Source organism: Erpetoichthys calabaricus, chromosome 2 (genome assembly GCF_900747795.2).
Source record: "Erpetoichthys calabaricus chromosome 2, fErpCal1.3, whole genome shotgun sequence".
Taxonomy (NCBI): domain Eukaryota; kingdom Metazoa; phylum Chordata; class Cladistia; order Polypteriformes; family Polypteridae; genus Erpetoichthys; species Erpetoichthys calabaricus.
Genome location: NC_041395.2, coordinates 48768312 through 48789018, shown reverse-complemented (window position 1 = coordinate 48789018; position 20707 = coordinate 48768312). Strand labels below are relative to the sequence as shown.

Here is a 20707-nt window from a genome sequence, read left to right as displayed (position 1 = left end):
GATCTAATCAATAATATTTTAGAATAAGCTCTTAAAGCACTGAGGAAACAGATTCTCTTCCCATTTCTTTTTCTTCTCCATTTATCTTTATCTGCCTATTAAAGTCATCAATTTATTTATTTTTACTATTTTTAAGTTTTACTCTGTTGGCCATGCTGTCTTTCTCATGGGTGGGGGCTGATTTGTTTTCAATCCTATTTTTTGTAAAAATTGATCTATTTGTATGGAATGATTACAATAAAATCAATAAAATAAAAAAAAAAAGACTGACCAACATACATATACTTTTAACCAAAACTCACTAGGCTACCAATGTCCTTGTTCATGGGTAGGAACTAGTTAATATAACATGACTAAATAGGGAGCAGTGAGCGAAACAGCCTCGTTTCTTTTTGTATACAGTCTTGCGAAACCATGATACTCACTAAAAAAGATGTTTTGGAGTTTGAAATGTTTTTGGGAGGTTGAAACAAAGAAACATTGCTCCTTAAGGATTTGGCAACACCGCACACCTCTTTTGGACCTGTGTATTTCTCAAATAATGGTCTAGATGAGAATAAATGGAGGAAAAACTGTTTTCTGGAAACTCAGCATGGCTGAACACAACCCATAATGAGGCAATATGGCGTATTCAGAGAGAAGCTGTGATCCATTGAGGCAATAACACTGCTGTCCAAATTAGTTGTGAAGAGAAGCTGTACCTGCAGTCTTAGATCAGATGCCGCTTTTGCCTGAACAAAACTTAGTCCATGCTGATAGAGGCATCCTCCCATCAACCCCAGCACAGTTTCACTGCCTGATGGGAAATATCATCCCTATGTCTGCACTGATTTTGTTTTAATCCCTACATTACAACCCTGGTATTCCATATAGCCTGTATTTTAGGTTCGACCAATGGCAATGCACATGCAGAATTTTGTGAAAATCTGCCATTTTTAATGATTGCTGAGCAAACAAACAGTCAAACACATTACAATTTTATTTATGTGGATTAGTTGTAGTAGTATTGGAGGAATTAAAATATCAGAATGTTAGATAATTTGGTAGCAGCAAAGAAATGAAAGTAAAATCTCCAGGCGACAAAATTCCTGGAAAATATAAACCACTGAGAGAGCCACTTTTACTTCCAAAGAATCTTAGAAGTTATTTGTAACCAGAACCACAACTAAATGTGTGTTAAAAAGACAAATATCAGCTATTAAACATATGTAAATCTCTAGAGAGATGGAAAAAAGGGAAACATGTTGGTGCTGTTTATTTTACTTTGATTCTCTTTAGCATGACCATTTGTGAGACACACTCATAGACACTTACAGTATGTTATAACTCCTAGTTCTTCTAAAGCCAAATCCAGGCAGACGCTACAAAGACACTAACCATGTGGGAACAATAAGAACATAAAAACATTTTTTTTACTTACCCTCTGGTCCAGTGCAGAAAGGCCATGCTTTACCCTTCTACCTTTTTGATCTTGATTTAAACGTGTGTTTTCGCAATCGTACTCAATCTCTGGCTCTTCAAGATTGCGACAAACAGCACAAACCCACTCTCCCCTGCAAATCACAAAGTAGATATAATATTCTATGACTGCATTTCTTTGAGATCTTGCAAAGCACTTTGAGTTGCATCCTTCTTATGAAAATGTGCTGTAGAAATAAATGTTCAAAGTGACTCCTGATTTGTGCACATACATATATACACAAATAGGATGGGACATAGGAACGTTACACATGTAGTACTAAACCAAAAAAAATGGTGAACCCCAAAAAGCAGCACAAGGCTTCTGTTTCACCAGAAAGAGGATTGTTAGATCCCGACATGTTGTGGTTTCCATAACTGCTGTTTTTGTATGATAAATACATTGTAAAGTATCATTGTAATAATTTTATTTACAGAGTTTTGTCTTTTGTTGATTTTGGAGTGAACCTGTTCTGGGTCAGGAGTGCACTGAATTTGTTTCCCTTAAGAAATCATGGAGATGCTCAGATCACTATAAGAATGCTCACATTATAAACTGTTTTTCAGGACCAAATTAAGGTTGGAGAGTGAGACCCACTAGGAGCAGAAAATGAAAAAATATCAAAGCCTAACTTCTAGTATGGGATGCTGTTTCTGAAAAGTTCGAGATTCTGTTTTGTTCCTCCTGTGAGAACAAAAAGGAGACTAAAAACACATAGTGGACCTACATGGGCCAAAAAGTCGTTTTTTGATTATTTTAGTTGTTGACATTTATTAACCATTTTTGGAAACAGCATGACAAATCAATTAGGTTTCAAGCCTTTTTTGGTTTCTTTAAAATTCGCATTTTAGATGAAAAGTACAAATTAATAAGAATACAAACAACACACTTAAACAAATACACATCCACATAAGAACTAGTAATAGTTATAATGGGCTCTTATCTCAAAAAGAGGGTCTCTGATTGCCCTCCCAACTGTGCTAAACAAAGTACTGATGTCATTTACGTCATCTAGTGCAAATGATAATTTAACTTTATTGTCATTGTACAGGTACAATGTAATTTAGTTTGCCCAAGCCTCTTGGGGTCACAGCACAGGATAAGCTATTGTACGGCACCCCTGGAGCAATTGCAGGTTGAGGGCCTTGCTCAAGGGCCCAACAAAGTAGCATGCCTTCTGACAATAATGGGATTCATAGCAGCAGCCTTCTGGATGCTGGCACTGATCCTTAGCCTCAAAGCCACCATTCCACCTGAAATGAATTAAGGGACAAAGCTCAGCGTCACTCAGCTACTTGGATGACAACCCCACACACATTATGAAAATTGAGTCTTACAATCAAAAAGGCAAAAGAGAAGCTCCCATAGTTCACGTGACCGTTCTGACTAATGCAATTTGTTGTTTTTGTGACAGGTTCATGTTTTATACCATTACACTGGTGGGGATCGCTGCTTATATCTCACATAATGTATTGCATATTACGTTTAATGAGTCGCACTGAACAGATGTGTCAACTAAATTAATAAAGATTATTAATAATAATTCATGTAATTTATAATTATCAATAGGGTGGAGTGGTGGCTCTGGGGCTAGGGATCTGTGCCAGCAATCGGAAGGTTTCCAGTTCAAATCCTGTAAACGCCAGCAGTGCCCTTGAGCAAGGCCCTTAACCTTCCATTGCTTCATCCCAGGTATGATGTTAACCTGCATCCTGCCCTGCAAGCAGGTCCTCCACCTTACAGGGAAAACTCTGGGATTGGTGGCAGGACTGGCACTCCAGCCAGTGTAAAAAAACTCACACGGTTCCAGTGTGGTGCTGAAGTGTCACCTGCTGCACTCGGGTCCCAATCCAGGAGTTCTGGTGGGTGTGGCAGCGCTCTATCAGTGTCTGCTCCCAACCATAATCTTCTTCTGTAATACGCTACCATGGCTGTTTGTTTGTCTGTCCAGGATTTTAAATCACCTGTAGCTCACAAACCGTTTCACCTATTGACTTGAAATTTGGTACACGTATACTACGTGACGTGTACTATCCGCTTTTGGGGTGATGATTTTACTATTCTTTTTATTTTTATTTTATTTTATTGTAGAATCAACTCTCGGCAGTGCGCAGCAGGGTGGCCGTGCGGCGCATGCGTACAGGCACCGTTCTCATTCCCTACCACCTTCGCTAATCATTCTTGAGGCAGATTGAAGACTTAAGTGCCAGATTAAGTGAAAGATTAAAGAAAACGTACTAAGTAATTGCAACAAAAAAACTAACTTAATCAGTTTTAATGCGAAAAGATGCCGACGAAAGAAGAAAAGCAGCGGGCCGCTAGGGTGGAGTAAAGAAGAGCTGCTCAGGAAGCAGCAAGCACATCAACCTCTGAGCAAACGAATGCTAAACGTACAGAGAAAGAGGATCAATACTATGAATGCCCAAGTCAAGTGTATTCATTGCACGTTATCATGCAGTGTGCCATTACTGGTTATCAATAATAATAGTTGAAATTACTATGAATCAGGGACATTGTGGTGGCCATGTTCTCATTGGAAGAAAAAGCTTTTAAAGAGTCTCAGTTGCCCCTGTACTCCTTACTGAGGAGGAATTAGTTTGGTCATGTGAAATTTCATATACACCTAAAAGAGGAGGTAAAAGCTTCTTCTCCGAGTTATTATGTGACAACCCCACACAGCTTTGTTTTATAGAGGCGGAGGAGGCTTTGCCATTCTTAAAACATTTCAACTCATTCTCTGCCATACATCAATCACTGTATTCATTTTCTGAACCTACATTTCCAAAGCAGTGTCAGGGTAAGCCATAGTCTGTTAGATGTGAAGCAGAAATGAATGGCAGTCCATTATATGGCACACTCATAAAGTAAACTAACATTCTTTGTGGTGTCAAGGGAAACCGAGCTCCACAGATTTTTAAAGGTGATGCATTTATTTTTCACATTACTCTGTGCAGCACAGGTTGATATCAAGAAAATGAACTGAAAATGCAGGTTATTGAAGCTACAGGATGCTGACGTGTTTAACTGTATTTTAGGGAGGGGTGCCTAATGCAAGGGTAAAATTCAATGAATGTTGTGTCTTCCGGAGTAGATGAATAGCACAAGAAATCAGATCTGCAGGGTAAATAAAAAATTCAAAAGGGAAAAAATAAATTTTCATATATGTTGTGTCTTTTGTTTATTTCGATTGCTATGCTGGTGTACGCATGATGTCATATTTTATTAATATATGCTAGTCATTTCAGAATTCTGCCTGTGTGAGCATTTGCAAATATGAATAGAAACAGACTCAATATCGGATCAAAAGAAAAACATTTCCAAGTATCCCCTTAGTCCTGCAGTGTAAACTTTGCCTATCACTTAATCAAGCCTCATTTTATAAAGACACAATTATAGTTTCCACTATCATAATGGGGTGGCATAGCTTCACAGTGGTGAGCACTGCTGCCTCACATGTGGGTTCAAATCAAGGCCGAGTTAGGCATACACTAAAGAAGCTACAGTACAGTATATCTTAGGGCCTTACAGTCTAAAGGGACCTCTCCAAGTTTCAACTTTTTTTTATTATATTTTCATATGTGAAAGTCTAAATAAATTAACCCTTTCTTAAGTTAAATGGTAGACAACTGGCCAGGGGAAAGATCATTTTCCTGACTAAAGTGAATTAAAAATGAGCTGAAAGCAACCATAGCAAAAGACAAGCTGTTTGCACTTAGTGTTAAGTGCAAAGCAAGTGATAAACCATGTGGCTTATCTTTTCAGGACAGCATTCATGTTTTTCATTTACAAAAGCAAGAAGGAAAGTGTAAACTTAACTGACTACTTATGTTATCGTAATAATCATGTTGCACTTTGCAAATTATGTATTTAGAGGCAGTTACCAGTTTACAATGGTAATTTACTTCTAGGAATGAAATATAATCAGTCATTGGGAACAAAATTGTGGTATTATTTTCTTCTTAATCAATATCTACAAACTGAACAGTGAACAGCTTACTTTTATAGCTATAAGGGAGCAACCCTTCTGCCATCCCATTAAGCATATGCCATGCATCATAATGGCATTCTTGCCAAGTTCATTCGTTAGACTCCGGTATTCTTTGCTTACTCGTGCCAAATTGGGCCTCCACAGCTTCCCAGCTCAGAGCCTTACCAAGTCTAAATCTGGCTCTGGTTAAAATCCTGACCCAGACACTGACTGTGTGCATATTGAAAATTCTCTCCATGGCTTCATAGTTTTTTTTCTCTGTGCTTTTGTCCTAAATCCTAAAGATATGCAGGTTAGGTTAATTAACACTCCTAAATGGTTTTTTTTTTTATCCATTTTGATGGATGGGACCCTTGACTAGGGTTGGTCTTTGCACATGCCCAGTTATGTCAGAATAGGCAATGGCTCCAATGACTATATACATGAATTTGGCAGGTCAGCTTATGGGTGGATTAACTCAGCGTCCATTTTGGAGCAAGTCCCAAGCCCAGAATAAATGGAGAGGGTTGGCGTCATGAAAGTCATCTGACCATACAACTCATGTCAAAACCTATTGTCACACAAATGTGCATGGGGAATAGTTTACAGGCTCAAATAGTGGTATCTGCCAACCAGACCAGGGGTCTCACCTGACCCTCTCTCCTCTTATTCCCCTGTAGCCCAGCCGAGAACCCTGACTCATCACCATTGATCCAGCCCCTGCTAACATCACTTCTGGCCAACCCTGATGACATCATTTCCTTTTCCTGCCACATCAGTTCCATTTCCAGTTTTTCTGACTCTATCTCTTTCCCCTACCCACCATATTTATAGAGCAGTCTCAGTTTGTTAACTAGTTCATTTGTGAACTCCGCTTTGTAAAACGTGTTTTCTTTGTTCTACTGATTTTTCAGTATACAGGGTGACCATCTTCAAACCTTTTTTGGTCTGCTGCCTGATATTTTATCACACTATAAAACATTGAATGCACATAGAAGTGGGGAAAGAGGAAGAAGAAGAAGCTTATGGGTGGATCTATATGATGCAATATTTAAATTCAACAGTTCAGACATGTATTTTTAAATATATTACAGTTAGAAGCTACAATCTGCCAAAAAAGCAAGTTTTGATAGATAGATAGATAGATAGATAGATAGATAGATAGATAGATAGATAGATAGATAGATAGATAGATAGATAGATAGATAGATAGATAGATAGATAGATTCATAAATTAGTAAGTTAATTTAATGTATGTATTCTTACACTGGGAAGCTGAGTAGGGATGGAATATGACATGAAAGGTGGAAAACCTTAGGACATCGATCACAGCACAGCAGATCCCCTCCATTAAGACAGACTGCGCAGAAATCTTCATTTTCAATGGCAGTGGACTCATCTTGTATCTCTTCAGAGTATTTTGAACACGGAGATCTCATTTTTTCTGAGCAGTTAGAATCCCAGTCTTCACTCCTCATTTCTTTATGGTTACCTGAACTGGAATCATTCAAGCTATCTTCTTCAGGCATGTCTGAGTGAAGTACTGACAGTGGCTTACATGAACTGTTATCTTCAAAAGGTATTTTCTCAGGAACACCTAAAGTGACAGGTTCTTCTTCACATGTTACATCTTGCTCAATTGACTGGAGACCTTCACTTTTTATTTTTGTGGACCAGCTGGGATCAAAGGTTTCCTTACATATCTCTTCCATCTTCAGTGGCCTGATTATTTTCTCTTTTGTTTCTTCCTCCAAGCAGGGCAAAATCGAAGGGATAGATTGCACATTGCTGACAGAAGATGACCTTTCTTTCTTAGGACCATCTTGGTTTTCAACTTCACAATGTGTTGTGTCTCCTAAAGGTCGGTGGAAGCTGGCAAAGTAGGTTGGTTTCTGGTCTGGGTCTTCCTGTTGAGAGAGAAAACTTGCGTATTTATGTGCTTTCTCGTTAACCAATGAAGTGAGATTAAAAACCAGCATATGCATACTGTGTAATGTTTGTTTTCTGTTGCACTTGACTTAAATCTGCTTAATGAGCAGTTCATGAGAAGAGCCATGCTTTACAGTAGTGTGCTTTCATTATATTTAGTAACATTGTTTTGGACTGCTTACAATTGAGTTCAATGAATCATCAGTCCATATTTGAAACAAAAGCCTTAAAGCTTAGTGGATATATTCATTGTAAAGCAAACAATGTTCCAACATGCTCACTTTCATCTTGCAATTACACCCATAATAAATAAGTGCTACTCCCCAGTGTTTTCAAACAATGCATAATTCATTTTTGTGACTCACTACCATTACTGAATGAAGTGTGGGATTCCTCATCACTTCCTCTGCACATTTCAGACTTCATCGCATGTAGGGATGGGGTTAGTTGAAGCTACAGTTACAACCTAACTGGCTCTAGGCCATACTTTTTACTGAGGATAATGAAAAAATATTCAATCTCTTTGCTGATTCTTAAGATTGTGGAGAAGATATGTACTCCCCATTTTTTAGAAAAGTGGAGCATGGTGGAGGCGGGCATCTTTCAAAAAACACTGACAAATTGAAGAGAAGCAAAAAGCTTAAAAAAAACACACAGTCATGCAGTTGATTCTTAAATTTTGAATTTAGAATTCCAAGATAATTGTGTCAGAGTTGCTTTGCCAGTCTGCATTACTGTGATGTCAGCTCAGGTCAGGTTGGGGAGCAGGCACTAGTACAGCGCGTTGCCGCATCCGCTACACGATGAAATAGCTCAGGATCCCGGTTGGCAATCCTCCAGTCCCACCCTCTGGGTAACTGACGCTCCCTTACAATGCAGGTAATGTGCCTCATTCAGGAGTCCGTGAGCAACCGCTTGTTCAACACAATGTCAAACCAGCGATACCAAGGATCTCTGAAGAGACACAGTACCAAAAGAGTCCAGTCTTCATCTCAAGTCATTGGATAGTGTCCATGTCTCGGAACCATATAGTAAAACAGGAAGCACCAGACTTGGACCTTTGTCCTTTTGCAGAGATATTGGGAGTGGCACATCGCTTTCCAGTGACCTCATGACCCCTCATGCTCTCCCAATCTGTCTCCTGACTTCATAGGAAGAGTCATCAGAGACATGAAGGTCACTGCCAAGGTAAGTAAACCTCTCAACGAGGTCGACACTCTCTCCGCAGATAGACACACTGCTGATGGCAGTGCACAAGAGGTCATTAAAGGCCTGGATCTTGGTTTTTATCAGGACACTCGTAAGCCCAGACACTCAGACTCCTCACTCAATCTCTTGAGAGCCCCGATCAGAGCCTCCATTGATTCCGCGAAGATCAGAATGTCATCAGCAAAGTTGAGATCAGTGAATTTTCCATCATCATCAGATGCCCCACAGCCGCTGGACCCCATGACCCTGCCCAATACCCAGTCCATACAAGCATTGAACAGAGTAGGAGCAAAAACACACCCCTGACAAACCCCAGAACCAACTGGTGAAAAACGAAGAGGTTCAGCCTCCACTCTGACAGTATTCATAGTGCCAGTGCACAGGCCAGCCATAATATCCAGCAACGCTGGGAGGATTCATAATCCACTATAAATATCTTTGTATTTTATGTCGAATACAAAGATGCAGCAGATGATTCCAGAGCACACTGAGATGCTAAGTCTTCTATTTTTTAAAAAAATCAAGAATAGCACTCGACTGTTTTCTTGTTTTGAATTATTACCTCATCTTCTCACATCATGGGTATACGTATATTTGTGCACTATTTATCGTAAACCAGATGGATAGTAGTTATTTCTAAACAGCTACAGGCGCATTTTATTTTTGAATCACCAAAGACTTCCTACCACAGATTGCTTCCTTGTCTATTGCATCTTTCACATTTACAAAACATGATGAAGAGAGAACAGCTATTCTTCCCTCCCTTTTTTTCTTTTCAAATGTAATCTTGCTATGATAAATATACTTCTAAAACATATATAAGGGTGAATAAAGGTATGTTTGACAAATTGGGAGTTTGCTGCTTCAAATTGCACATATTTCATAAGCTTTGAAGCTTTTTAAACATGTGGACGAGTGTGCTGTTAGAATTCATTGTAAGCAACTCCAGAAGATGCAGAGTTGTATTAAATTATTAAATACAACTGCACTCAATAAAACAAGTGTGTTGTGCAATTAAACTGTATACAACTACTGTGAAAAAATAACTTTAACTTCAAAAATACCAAGCGTATCCTTTATGCATCTAGAGAATTTGCACTTTTAAAGTTTGTTTTAAAAAGTTTTTTTCTGGTGGAGAAATGACAGAATTTAATGTTCTCAGAGTAAAACAGAAACTAATGTTGTTTATAATGTCTTTAAAAATGTCCTATGATATATCGTTTAACAGTCTTTGAAATTTAAAGGCTAATAAATTTAATATTATTTTTTAAATTTTATTAACAAGACAAGAAAACCTTAAATAAGTTCATATAATTATTGGTTATTTTAAAGAGATAGTTTGACTTAAACTCTTATGTTAAAAGATGTATCTGGGCTAAAATAGGTAATATCAATGAAAAAATAATTTTCTAGGAAAAATTACAGTGATCCCTCGCTATATCGTGATTCGCCTTTCGCAGCTTCACTCTATCGCGGATTTTATATGTAAGCATATTTAAATATATATCGCGGATTTTTTGCTGTTTCGCAGATTTCTGAGGACAATGGGTCTTTTAATTTCTTGTATATGCTTCCTCAGTTGGTTTGCCCAGTTGATTTCATATAAAGGACGCTATTGGTAGATGGCTGAGAAGCTACCCAACTTACTTTTCTCTGTCTCTCTTGCTCTGACTTTCTCTGATCCTGACTAGGGGGTGTGAGCAGGGGGGCTGTTCGCACACCTAGACGATACGGACGCTCGTCTAAAAATGCTGAAAGATTATCTTCACGTTGCTACCTTCTGTGTGCAGCTGCTTCGTGAAGCGACATGCTGCACGGTGCTTCACATACTTAAAAGCTCAAAGGGCACGTATTGATTTTTCACTGTTTTGTTTTTCTCTGTCTCTCTGTCTCTCCGTCTCTCTCTCCCTGCTCCTGACGGGGGGGTGTGAGCTGCCGCCTTCAACAGCTTTGTACCGGCGGTGCTTCGCATACTTAAAAGCCAAACAGCCCTATTGATTTGTTTGCTTTCCTCTGTCTTTCTGACAGACTGTGCTCCTGACGCGCACTCCTTTGAAGAGGAAGATATGTTTGCATTCTTTTAATTGTGAGACAGAACTGTCATCTCTGTCTTGTCATGGAGCACAGCTTAAACTTTTGAAAAAGAGACAAATGTTTTTTTGCAGTGTTTGAATAACGTTCCTGTCTCTCTACAACCTCCTGTGTTTCTGCGCAAATCTGTGACCCAAGCATGACAATATAAAAATAACCATATAAACATATGGTTTCTACTTCGCGGATTTTCTTATTTTGCGGGTGGCTCTGGAACGCAACCCCCGCGATGGAGGAGGGATTACTGTAATGTTATTTTTCAAACTAAAACAATCTCATTAATTCACTGCTGAATAGATTAAGTATTAAGAAGAATCAAATAAACCTTTTTCTCTATTATCCATTCCTCCGATGTTTCTATTGTGTTCTCTTTCTTCAGTTCAATCAGAATGTGGATGCTGCCATCTTTTTGACTTGCTTCGGGGTGAAGCTTGAATATTGGTACTTGACCTGGCAGTGGACAGATGTTCAAACGTTCCAGCCTTACATACGGGACCAAGGCATTTTGATGTGTTTTGGAGTTTTCCTTGTGATTTCTGAAATCAAAAACAACCACGATAACTGTAAAATAGGCATAAGCCAAAAAATGGTATAGAGCATAGAACATACTGAGCTGCCATTTTACATTAATTAGCAGTGAAGGTTAACAAAAATTAAACAAGCTACCAGAACGCCTTCAGTGATCTTGAAATAAATGCTTGAAATGTATTGAAGACATGCGGCACTATTCACTTCCCTTTTGCTCCATTACCCCGGTGAGAGTAAAACTGGCCACATGCTAAGCTGAACAGATCAGGCTATTTCTTCCTTACCAATTTTTATAGTTCCTTCAGGGGAATTCCTAGACACACTAGGACGTTCCACAGATAAATAATTCCCAGCATGTCCAGTGGGTGCCCTGCCATCTTCTCCCACCTTATGGGGGAACTGGAAAGTATGGTAACTACATGATCAAACTACCTCAACTGGCTCCTCATAATCTGGAGAAACAGTAGTTATAATATCAGCTCCTCTCATATCACTGAGCTCCATTCCTTCACTTACTGCTTTTATTATGGTGGTAAAAACAGCCATCTCAGGAACCATTCAAGAATTCCCCATAAATACATTATTAGCATGAGATCAAGGGACTGTCATGGACATGGTATACAGTATGACTTACATTCTTGTCATGCTTTAAAAACCATTCACTGGTCAATTTTACCTTGTGGATGGGCACATCATCATCCTAATAGACTGAGCTACCACCAAGATAATAATGCCTCAGCACAGAATTACTCGCATCACTCAGAATTGCTTTTTATTAATTAGCTAATGGACTGTTCTTAGATTTGACATATTCTTAAGTTATTTAAGGTAAAATAAATCAAGGAATCCTGTTATCTACTGTAAAGCAATATTTTAATGAAACAGCATCTGTTAAAATATATAAATATAAATAAATAAATGAACACACACGTACACAAACGTTCCGGTCTCCTACCTTTCTGCAGCATTGTTGATGATCTCATCATTCTTGTGCGGCGTACTTTTCCTTAAAGTGTTTCTCTTATTTTCACATTCATGATTTATTTCTTCTTTAAGCAAAAGAAAATAAAAATGAAGTGCCCGAATCTAAAAATATGATTAATAAGCAATGAGTTTTTTCTGTCTCTCATGTTATACACACAGGACATGAAACAATTGTTGGCATATAGTAACAAGCGTATGACCTGTATATTATAGAGATGATTTTTCCTGAACATCTGCCTCTCCTGCACCAGAACAATGGTGATTCCCCCCCCCCATCTGACTTAAACTTTGAGCTGAGAGAAGCACAGAATATTTACCTATGTGGTCTCAGGTCATCTAGGCCAATGGTACCCAAAGTGTTTTGGACCGAGGACAAAAGTCAGATCATAAGGGGACCACTTGAGTCTGACAGTTACCTGTTAGCATAATTCTGTTTTACATTTCCTAAATTTATTTTATTTAAAGGCATTTTTGTGAAATTTACTAAGACCTGGATTTGTGTTTCAAAAATCCTAAATTTCAGCCAGTGATCCATTACAACCTCCATCCATCCATTTTCCAACCCGCTGAATCCGAACACAGGGTCACGGGGGTCTGCTGGAGCCAATCCCAGCCAACACAGGGCACAAGGCAGGAAACAATCCTGGGCAGGGTGCCAACCCACTGCAGCCATTACAACCTAAGCCATGAAAACTAATTAGATGCAGACAGCCAGTCAGCAATGATGTGCTTGAAAGAGAGCGATGAGGGCAAGGAGTGTCGACCACAACAAGCCAACAGGAGCAGAGCAAAAAGGCATGGAATTGAAGCAAAAGCTGTTAACGCTGGTAAGAAAGTTAGACGGCGTACTTTGTGGTAGTAGTTTTACAGCCATCTCTCTAGTATGGAAGTATATTGGTTATGGGTCACTGCTGTCAGCTACTACCTTTGATTGATAAAAGTAAATGCTGATGTAAGTACATAATAGATTGATGCAACTGAATGACCTAAAACTCACTTTTCTCTGATGACTAATAGCTTGCAGATTACTCGACTCACACTTGGGGACCACTGGTGATCCCCACTCCCCACTTTGAGAACCTCTGATCTAGGCTGATCCTTTGCAATCTGTGCAACTGCATCCACTCATCCTGATTCCTCCTTCTAACACACACCTTCTACTTTCCAGTGACAGAGTGGTGTATACTTTAATATTTAGAGGATTTGTTCACTACGGAGGTGGATCTGTGATTTTGCTAGATGAAGAAAGAAGGTGAGTCTTTACAAATGAATACAAAGAATAGAGAAATAGGAAACACAGGCAAACTTTTACAGGCCAGTTATGCTATGGTGCAACAGTGCACCACTTGACCAAACTCATCTCCTCACAGGACACTGATTGGGAACTGCTGTCATTCAAAGGAAGGTCTACTGTACATCTGACAGGAATAGTGAAGATGGGTAAAGGATATGATTATCTCTCTGAAATGCACCCATGTTGCCATACAGAGTTGGCGAGCACTGGGACACATTCTTAAGATGCCTAACGTTGTTCTTCTGAAACTTCTCACCACACACCCCTATACCTAGGCTCAGTGCCAAAAGGTAACATTTTTTCGGCTGTACTTTAAACCTGCAGCAATCTGGAACTTGTGGAAGTTGGTGTATATTTCTCTGGCATTTAGCCATGCTTCTACATTAATAACAGAGAGATAGTCATGAGCTTTAATACTGTATATATCATGTAATGATGTACGTTAATCAGTACATTACTAAATACGTTAAAGCACTTATTAAAAAGGAGAAAATCTCCAGTATCTTATCTTAATTTTGTATGTCACCATGACATACAGCTCCGTCGGTCAAAAGTTGCACTCTGGTAAGATGTTCGCTGAGCTCTAGGTTTCATCAGCTAATGAGCAGGTCGTTCCCAACTGAGAAACCACTCTAGTCGACTACTACCTGACAGCATTAACACAGGTGCTCCACCAGGAGACACCCCTGGGGTTACAAAGAAACACTGGGTAAATAAAATTGTGTCTGCCAGTGTTTTTCTCAGTGGAAGAAAATTTCAATGCAGGTGAAGAGACAGAAATTAAGGGGCCATTGGTGAACTGAGAAAAGTTAGCACTAACAAAATGTTCCTGTAATATGTGGAATGCAGTGGGTGTTCTTCTGTTTTGTTTACAAAGAGTGTATTTTTCCCCACATTTCTCCGTTGAGTGCGTGTGTGTGTCGGTGTGTATGCAAGAGCTACAAGCGACACTGGGGAAATGAAGCAAAAAAAGCAGTATGTTCTGTGATCTCTTGTGCACACCCGTGGCGTATTCCTAACAGTTAAACGTTAGACAGTTTAAAATGCACCTCTCCTATAGGAATCAAATATTTACTGAAAATCTGCAGTATGTTTTTCCATTTGTAAAGTATAACAATTGCCTAGGTGCAGGAATTCACCCTGTGGTTTCAAAGGCAAGTGCTATGGGTTACAAAGACGCTGTCTCATGAGACATTACCCAGACCATCTCCTCATAGACGTGCCTGGACTATATCTATCATAAATGCTATGGAAAGAACTTAGCATCCTAAACAATAAGCATGTCACAAAAATAGATGGATGAATAAAAACATCTTAAATTATTTAATTTAATTTTCTATTATTGAATCCAGAAATAGGAGTGGCAATTCTGTGTAACTTACAAATACAAACCAAAGACTTGAGGACCCACTATTAAAACTGCGCCACCCAAACTGGGACTACAGGGGAATCCACTAAGAAAGGGTCAAGAACTTAGAGGTTTCAGAGCCACCTCTGCTCTCATTTCAAGAGAAGTGCATTGAATAGGACACACACAGGGGGCTGCCAGAGAGCCAGCCCAGCCCAAAAAGGGCAAAAATTGGGGGGTGAAACATCTGCTGCTTGTGGGTCACTAGTCTATTTCAACCAATAGAAGAGTTCAGTCTAAGAGGTTACTCCAGACCACCTCTGCAAGTAAAAGGATGGCCACACTCTGAGAGCTTAGAGAAACAGTAGATGTTTAACCTAATCAAAAGGCTTTCAAAGCTCTTTTTATACATAACTGGGAGAACAGAGAACTTACTCTGTGTGTTTTAAAACCTCCCGAAAATTAAAGACTTCAGCATTTCTGGCACCAAATATATATCCATCCATCCATTATCCAACACGCTATATCCTAACTACAGGGTCATGGGGGTCTGCTGGAGCCAATCCCAGCCAACACAGGGCGCAAGGCAGGAAACAAACCCCGGGCAGGGTGCCAGTCCACCGCAGACCAAAATATATTCAAGGTTTTTTGTCTTGGTTCACTGAACATCCCCTAATAGTCAAACTATCCATCCATTTATAGACCAATTTAATTAAATTTAAGGTCACAGGGAGTAACAGGTAAAAACATTGGGTGTAGTTTCCAGTTTCATTCCAAATCCCAAAGATGAGTACGTTAGGTTAGTTGGTGTCAATAAAAAAAAGTAAGTGTCGGGATGAGTACAAGTATACTCCATGAAGGACTGTATCTTGTACAGAACTGATTTGTTTCTGTCAAATGCTGCTGAGTATCCATCTTCTTTTAACAAAGTAATGAAGTAAACAAGGTCTGAAAATGGATGGATGGACTGATACAGCAAAACAAGACGCAGGATACTACAGTACAATAACATACAGTATTTGTTACAAAAGCAACAGTGTCAACATAATTTATTATTTACAACAACACATTCTGCAACATTTTAGTTACCCAAATCTTATGTTTGCTAATTATAAAAACAACAACATTTTGCAAGATGGCAATAAGTTTTGGTAGAATTAATCTGCTGACTCTACCTGAATGTGATTTACGCAAAGCCAGATGAGGAACACTGGATGTGGTGATGTCTGAATTGCAGAGCAATTTATTTAGAGACAAATTTATTGGCTGTTCAAACTCCCAGTTGCCTTCTTTTTCTGGATCTTCTTTCTATTTTAATAAAATTGAACAAAGATCAGACATATAGTGAATGAAATGCTTTTTTGTCTCTTAATTAAATGGCTAATTTCCAAGCTACAACCTTCTTCATTATGAGATCTTGCACACAAACTCCACCAGTACAGAGTCCTCTTTCATCTTTATTCCATCAGTATTCTTTTCTCTTGCTACATACAATACATGCTGCTCCAGTGAGACCTTGGTCCTAATGAAGACCTTTTGGGATAAATAAGTTGGTCCCAATTCATGAATCCCCCTTGGAGTCACAGGGTCAATAATAGTAATAATAATAATAATAATAATAATACATTTTATTTAAAAACAACTTTCAAGGTACCAAAGGACACTGTACATCAATATACATACAATGTACAGGCATAATTAACAAGATCACAAAAAGCAATATTAAAAAGATAAGTTTTAGGTTTAGATTTAAAAACAGAAAGTGAGGTACAAGTATGGAGCTCCAAATGCAGGGAATTCCACAACTGTGGCCCTGACACACTAAAAGTCCTGTCACTCATAGGGCGGAGTGAAGAATGAAGTGAACGTGATGGAGTATATGGATATAATAAAGAAGACAAGTAAGGTGGGGCTACACCAGGGGTGGGCAATGTCGGCCCTGGAGGGCCGCAATGGCTGCAGGTTTTTGTTCTAACCGAGTTTCTTAATGAGAAGTCAATTATTGCTGATGAAGCACTTATTGCTCAAGTGACATTTTAATGCTTCATTTAAGTGGTCTCGCTTGTTAAGGTTTCCCACCCTTAATTGCTTATTTCAATCTTAAACAGCTGAATTCGTTGTTTTAATGGCTCCTTATTAACAATAAGATGTAAATGACAAAGCAGTCAGCAGTTCTTCATCTAACTTGTTTCCATTTACATCTATGTGTGTTCATCATGCACTGTTTGATTTAATAAAACAGTCAGTCAGTCATTTTCCAACCCGCTATACCCTAACATAGGGTTACGGGGTCTGCTGGAGCCAATCCCAGCCAGCACAGGGTGCAATTCAGGAACAAATCCCAGGCAGGGTGCCAGCCCACTGCAAGGCACACACCAGGGGCGGCCTTAGGCATGTGCAAACTGTGCACCTGCACAGGGCCGCCAAATCCCAGGGGCCACCACGCCAATATATATTGAATATTAAACAGAAAGAGAAAATAACGACACAGCTGATGGCAATGTGACTGAAAAACATTGTGTTTCTTGTTAACTAGTATGCTGTATTTACTAATGTCGCTAGAGTCAGAGCAGTAAGCTATATGTAGTATTATACAGTAACGTTCTGCCGTAATGAGAATATCATGGGCCGCCATTTGGTTTTCAAGTTACGGACACGCGCATATAGAAGCGAAGCTAGTGCTAGTGGGCGAGTCGTCTTACAAGTTAATGTTTCACCTAGTTTTAATAAAATATTAGTATTAGCGCAATAGTCATAGTGAATATCTGGTTGGATAGGGGACACAAGACATTCGCATACCCATTCTAAGCAAAATTAAGAGATTTCGAGTACACGAATCTAGTTATTCTAAACAAAAGAGAAAGGCAGCTCAGGAGGCTTTCATTGCGTCACAGGAAGGAGCAATCCTGAACTTTATCACCCAAGGGAAACCTAAAGATGGAGAATCCTCCAGCAAGAATACTGCTGATACGTGAAGTGAAACAGGCGTTGATGACCATAATCAAGAACAAAAAAGTGATGATATCCATGAGCAGAATGATACCCATGAGCAGACCAATGAGATTTACATACTGAGCTGCGAATGTTCTCCTCCTTGGTGCCAAATAATGCAATAGCTTTGGAAGCATTACAATTCATTTATGAAAACAAACTAAACACTGCAGTTCCAAATCTTGCAGTGGCTTTACTGCGTTTACTGCAGGATTGCGTTGACAATCCCAGTTACAGTGGCCTCAGGGGAAAGAAGTTTTTCAAAACTAAAGTTGATTAAAAATTACTTGAGGACATCAATGACTCAAGAGAGACTGAATCATTTGGCCCTGTTATCAATTGAACATGACGTTGCTAGATATCTGGATTACGGACAGCTTATCAGGGAATTTGCTGTACAGAAGGCTCACAAAGTTGACCTCTCTCTCATAAAGACAAACGCCAAATGTTTTCCATGGTTTCAATTAGACATGCTATGTTGCTACTCCCTAAGTATGCAGAAATGAGAAAATCAGGTGCTAAGATAACGAAAAAAGTAAAATGGAAAAGTGAAAACAATATAGAATAAATAGCAAACAATAAAATACAAAAAAAATTATAAAAGTAAAAGAAAAAGTTAAAAAACATAAAATAAAAGAAAAGAGAAAAAAACAAGCTGGGCATTGTTGCTACCTCCACGTGGTGCCCGGTGGAAACAGTGAAAGCTGGCAAAATGCAGCAGCAAATTTCGTCAAAAGTTAAACGCTTGTGTCATGAGCACGAGGCGGCTATGCAGTGTCCGCAATGGACGTGGCCATCCGCCGTGCATAAGATACCATATTGACATTGGCGGGTGAAGGGGCCACCGATTCTTTCTCGGCCCAGGGCCGCCACGAGCCTAGAGCCGCCCCTGCACACACACACCCACACACCAAGCACACACTGTGGACAATTTAGGATCGCCAATGCACCTAACCTGCATGTCTTTGGACTGTGATAGGAAACCCATGCAGACACGGGGAGAACATGCAAACTCCACGCAGGGAGGGAGGACCCAGGAAGCAAACTTAGGACTCCTAACTGCGAGGCAGCAGAGCTACCACTGCACCATCATGACGCCCTATTTGATAAAACACTTAGTAGAAAATGTGACAGACTGAAAATGATCCTTTTTAGGCTTCAAATCACTTGTAGGATATCCTACGATGTAAGACCTTACATTACAAAGCAACAAACCATAAAATTAAACAAGGTCTGAGATTGGCAATGATTGATTTCTAATTAAACAATTGGGTTGGAATGAAAACCTGTAGCCACTGCGGCTCTACAGGACCGACATTGCCCACCCCTGGGCTAGACCATGAAGGGTCTTAAAAACTAAAAGGAGAAGTTTATATTGAAAGCAGAAAAGGACAGGTAGCCAATGTAATTTTAGAAGTGTAGGAGTAATATGCTCCTAAGGATTTAAATGTGTAACAACTCTTGCTGCTGAATTTTGTACATATTGTAGCTTGTGTAGGCTCTGAGCAGGGATACCAAACAACCCTGCATTGCAATAGTCAAGTCGCGAGGTGACAAAAGCATGAATAAGCATCTCAGTTGCAGTATTAGAGTGGAATGGCTGCAGCCTTGAAATCTCCTTAAGGTGGAAAAATGCAACCTTGGCAATATCATTAATATTTGGATCAAAGAAGAGTGTGGGATGAAGAATAACACCAATCGATTTTTAACCTGTGCAGACAAAGATGTAATAAAGCCCATGATTTTTACTGAGACATTTTCAATTTTCTTTAAAGTGCCTTGAAGGTCAAATAGAGCCTCAATTTTATGACTTCTCAGTCAGAGAATGTTTTCAGACAACCAGTGTTTTATGTCAGCCAAATAGGTAACCAATGCAGGAGGAGATAATGTTCGTGTAAATCCAGTGCATAGATAAATCTGTGTATTATCAGCATAACAATGAAACCGTAAACCGTGCCGTCTAATAATGGCACTAAGAGTAAGCACAAGGCCAACTGATCCTTGAGGGACACCCAGAAACAAATAGGAATGGTCAGACTTAAAAGTACTGACAACAACAAATTGCTGTCAGTCCTTAAGGTACAATTTAAACCAAGCAAGAGCATTTCCAACAATATTTAACACATTCTCAAGTCTCAACAAAAGAATGTCATTATGTACCATATCGAAAGCAGCAGTGAGGTTTAAAAAGGTCATTAATGTTAAAAGACCACAATCTGCTGATATTAGGAGATCATTAGTCACCCTGACAAGTGCTGTCTCTGTATTGTGATTGGCCCCAAACCAGACTGAAATTCCTCAAACAAGTCATTAGAGGCAAGATGATCTTTCAAAGGGCCTGCAAGAGCACATTCTAACATTTTACTAAGAAAGGGAACATTTGAAATAGGTCGATAGTTTTTAAAATCCTCAGGGTCAAGTTCAGGTTTGTTGTGGACAGGTGTAATAGGATTATGTAGATTCAGAAAATGGATGGCTGGATACACTTCAAGAAAAGCAAATACTGCTTTCAACCACAAATCCATTTAAAGAACATCAATCGTGCTTAATAAGATTAGGAGCACCCAGGTTTCTAGTACAGCCCCTCACTTGACCTTAATTTGTTTTAATTCTTGATAAAGCTAATTTCTCACTGGAATTCATCAGCATATGAAATATCCATCTATCTACTTTTTGAACCCACTAAATACAATTCAGGGCTTCAGGGATGGGTAGTTATCCCAGAAGTATTGCTCATAAGGTAGGAGATGCCAGTTAACCTGAACACTGACGCTTTTATGATGCCCATGAATTAAATATTCATAATACATACTACTTGTCTCTGCAAGGTCTATCCATGGTTTGAATTTTATTCAGCCACAAAAGTACAATTTTCTTCTGGCACATACAACAAAGCTTTTGTGGCCC

General features: G+C 39.2%; 1 protein-coding gene across 4 annotated transcripts in view; it reads right to left on the bottom strand.

The window, feature by feature from the left end:
- trim66 (tripartite motif containing 66) overlaps nt 1-20707 on the bottom strand; it is a 155886-nt gene that overhangs the window by 13039 nt on the left and 122140 nt on the right. For all 4 annotated transcript variants that reach the window (XM_051923663.1, XM_051923664.1, XM_051923666.1 and 1 more), the window contains exons 11-15: nt 15985-16117; nt 12139-12232; nt 10981-11191; nt 6693-7333; nt 1421-1553 (exon numbers count right to left, since the gene is read on the bottom strand). In XM_051923663.1, coding sequence (XP_051779623.1) covers nt 1421-1553; nt 6693-7333; nt 10981-11191; nt 12139-12232; nt 15985-16117 — 1212 coding nt within the window. The remainder of the gene's footprint in view (nt 1-1420; nt 1554-6692; nt 7334-10980; nt 11192-12138; nt 12233-15984; nt 16118-20707) is intronic.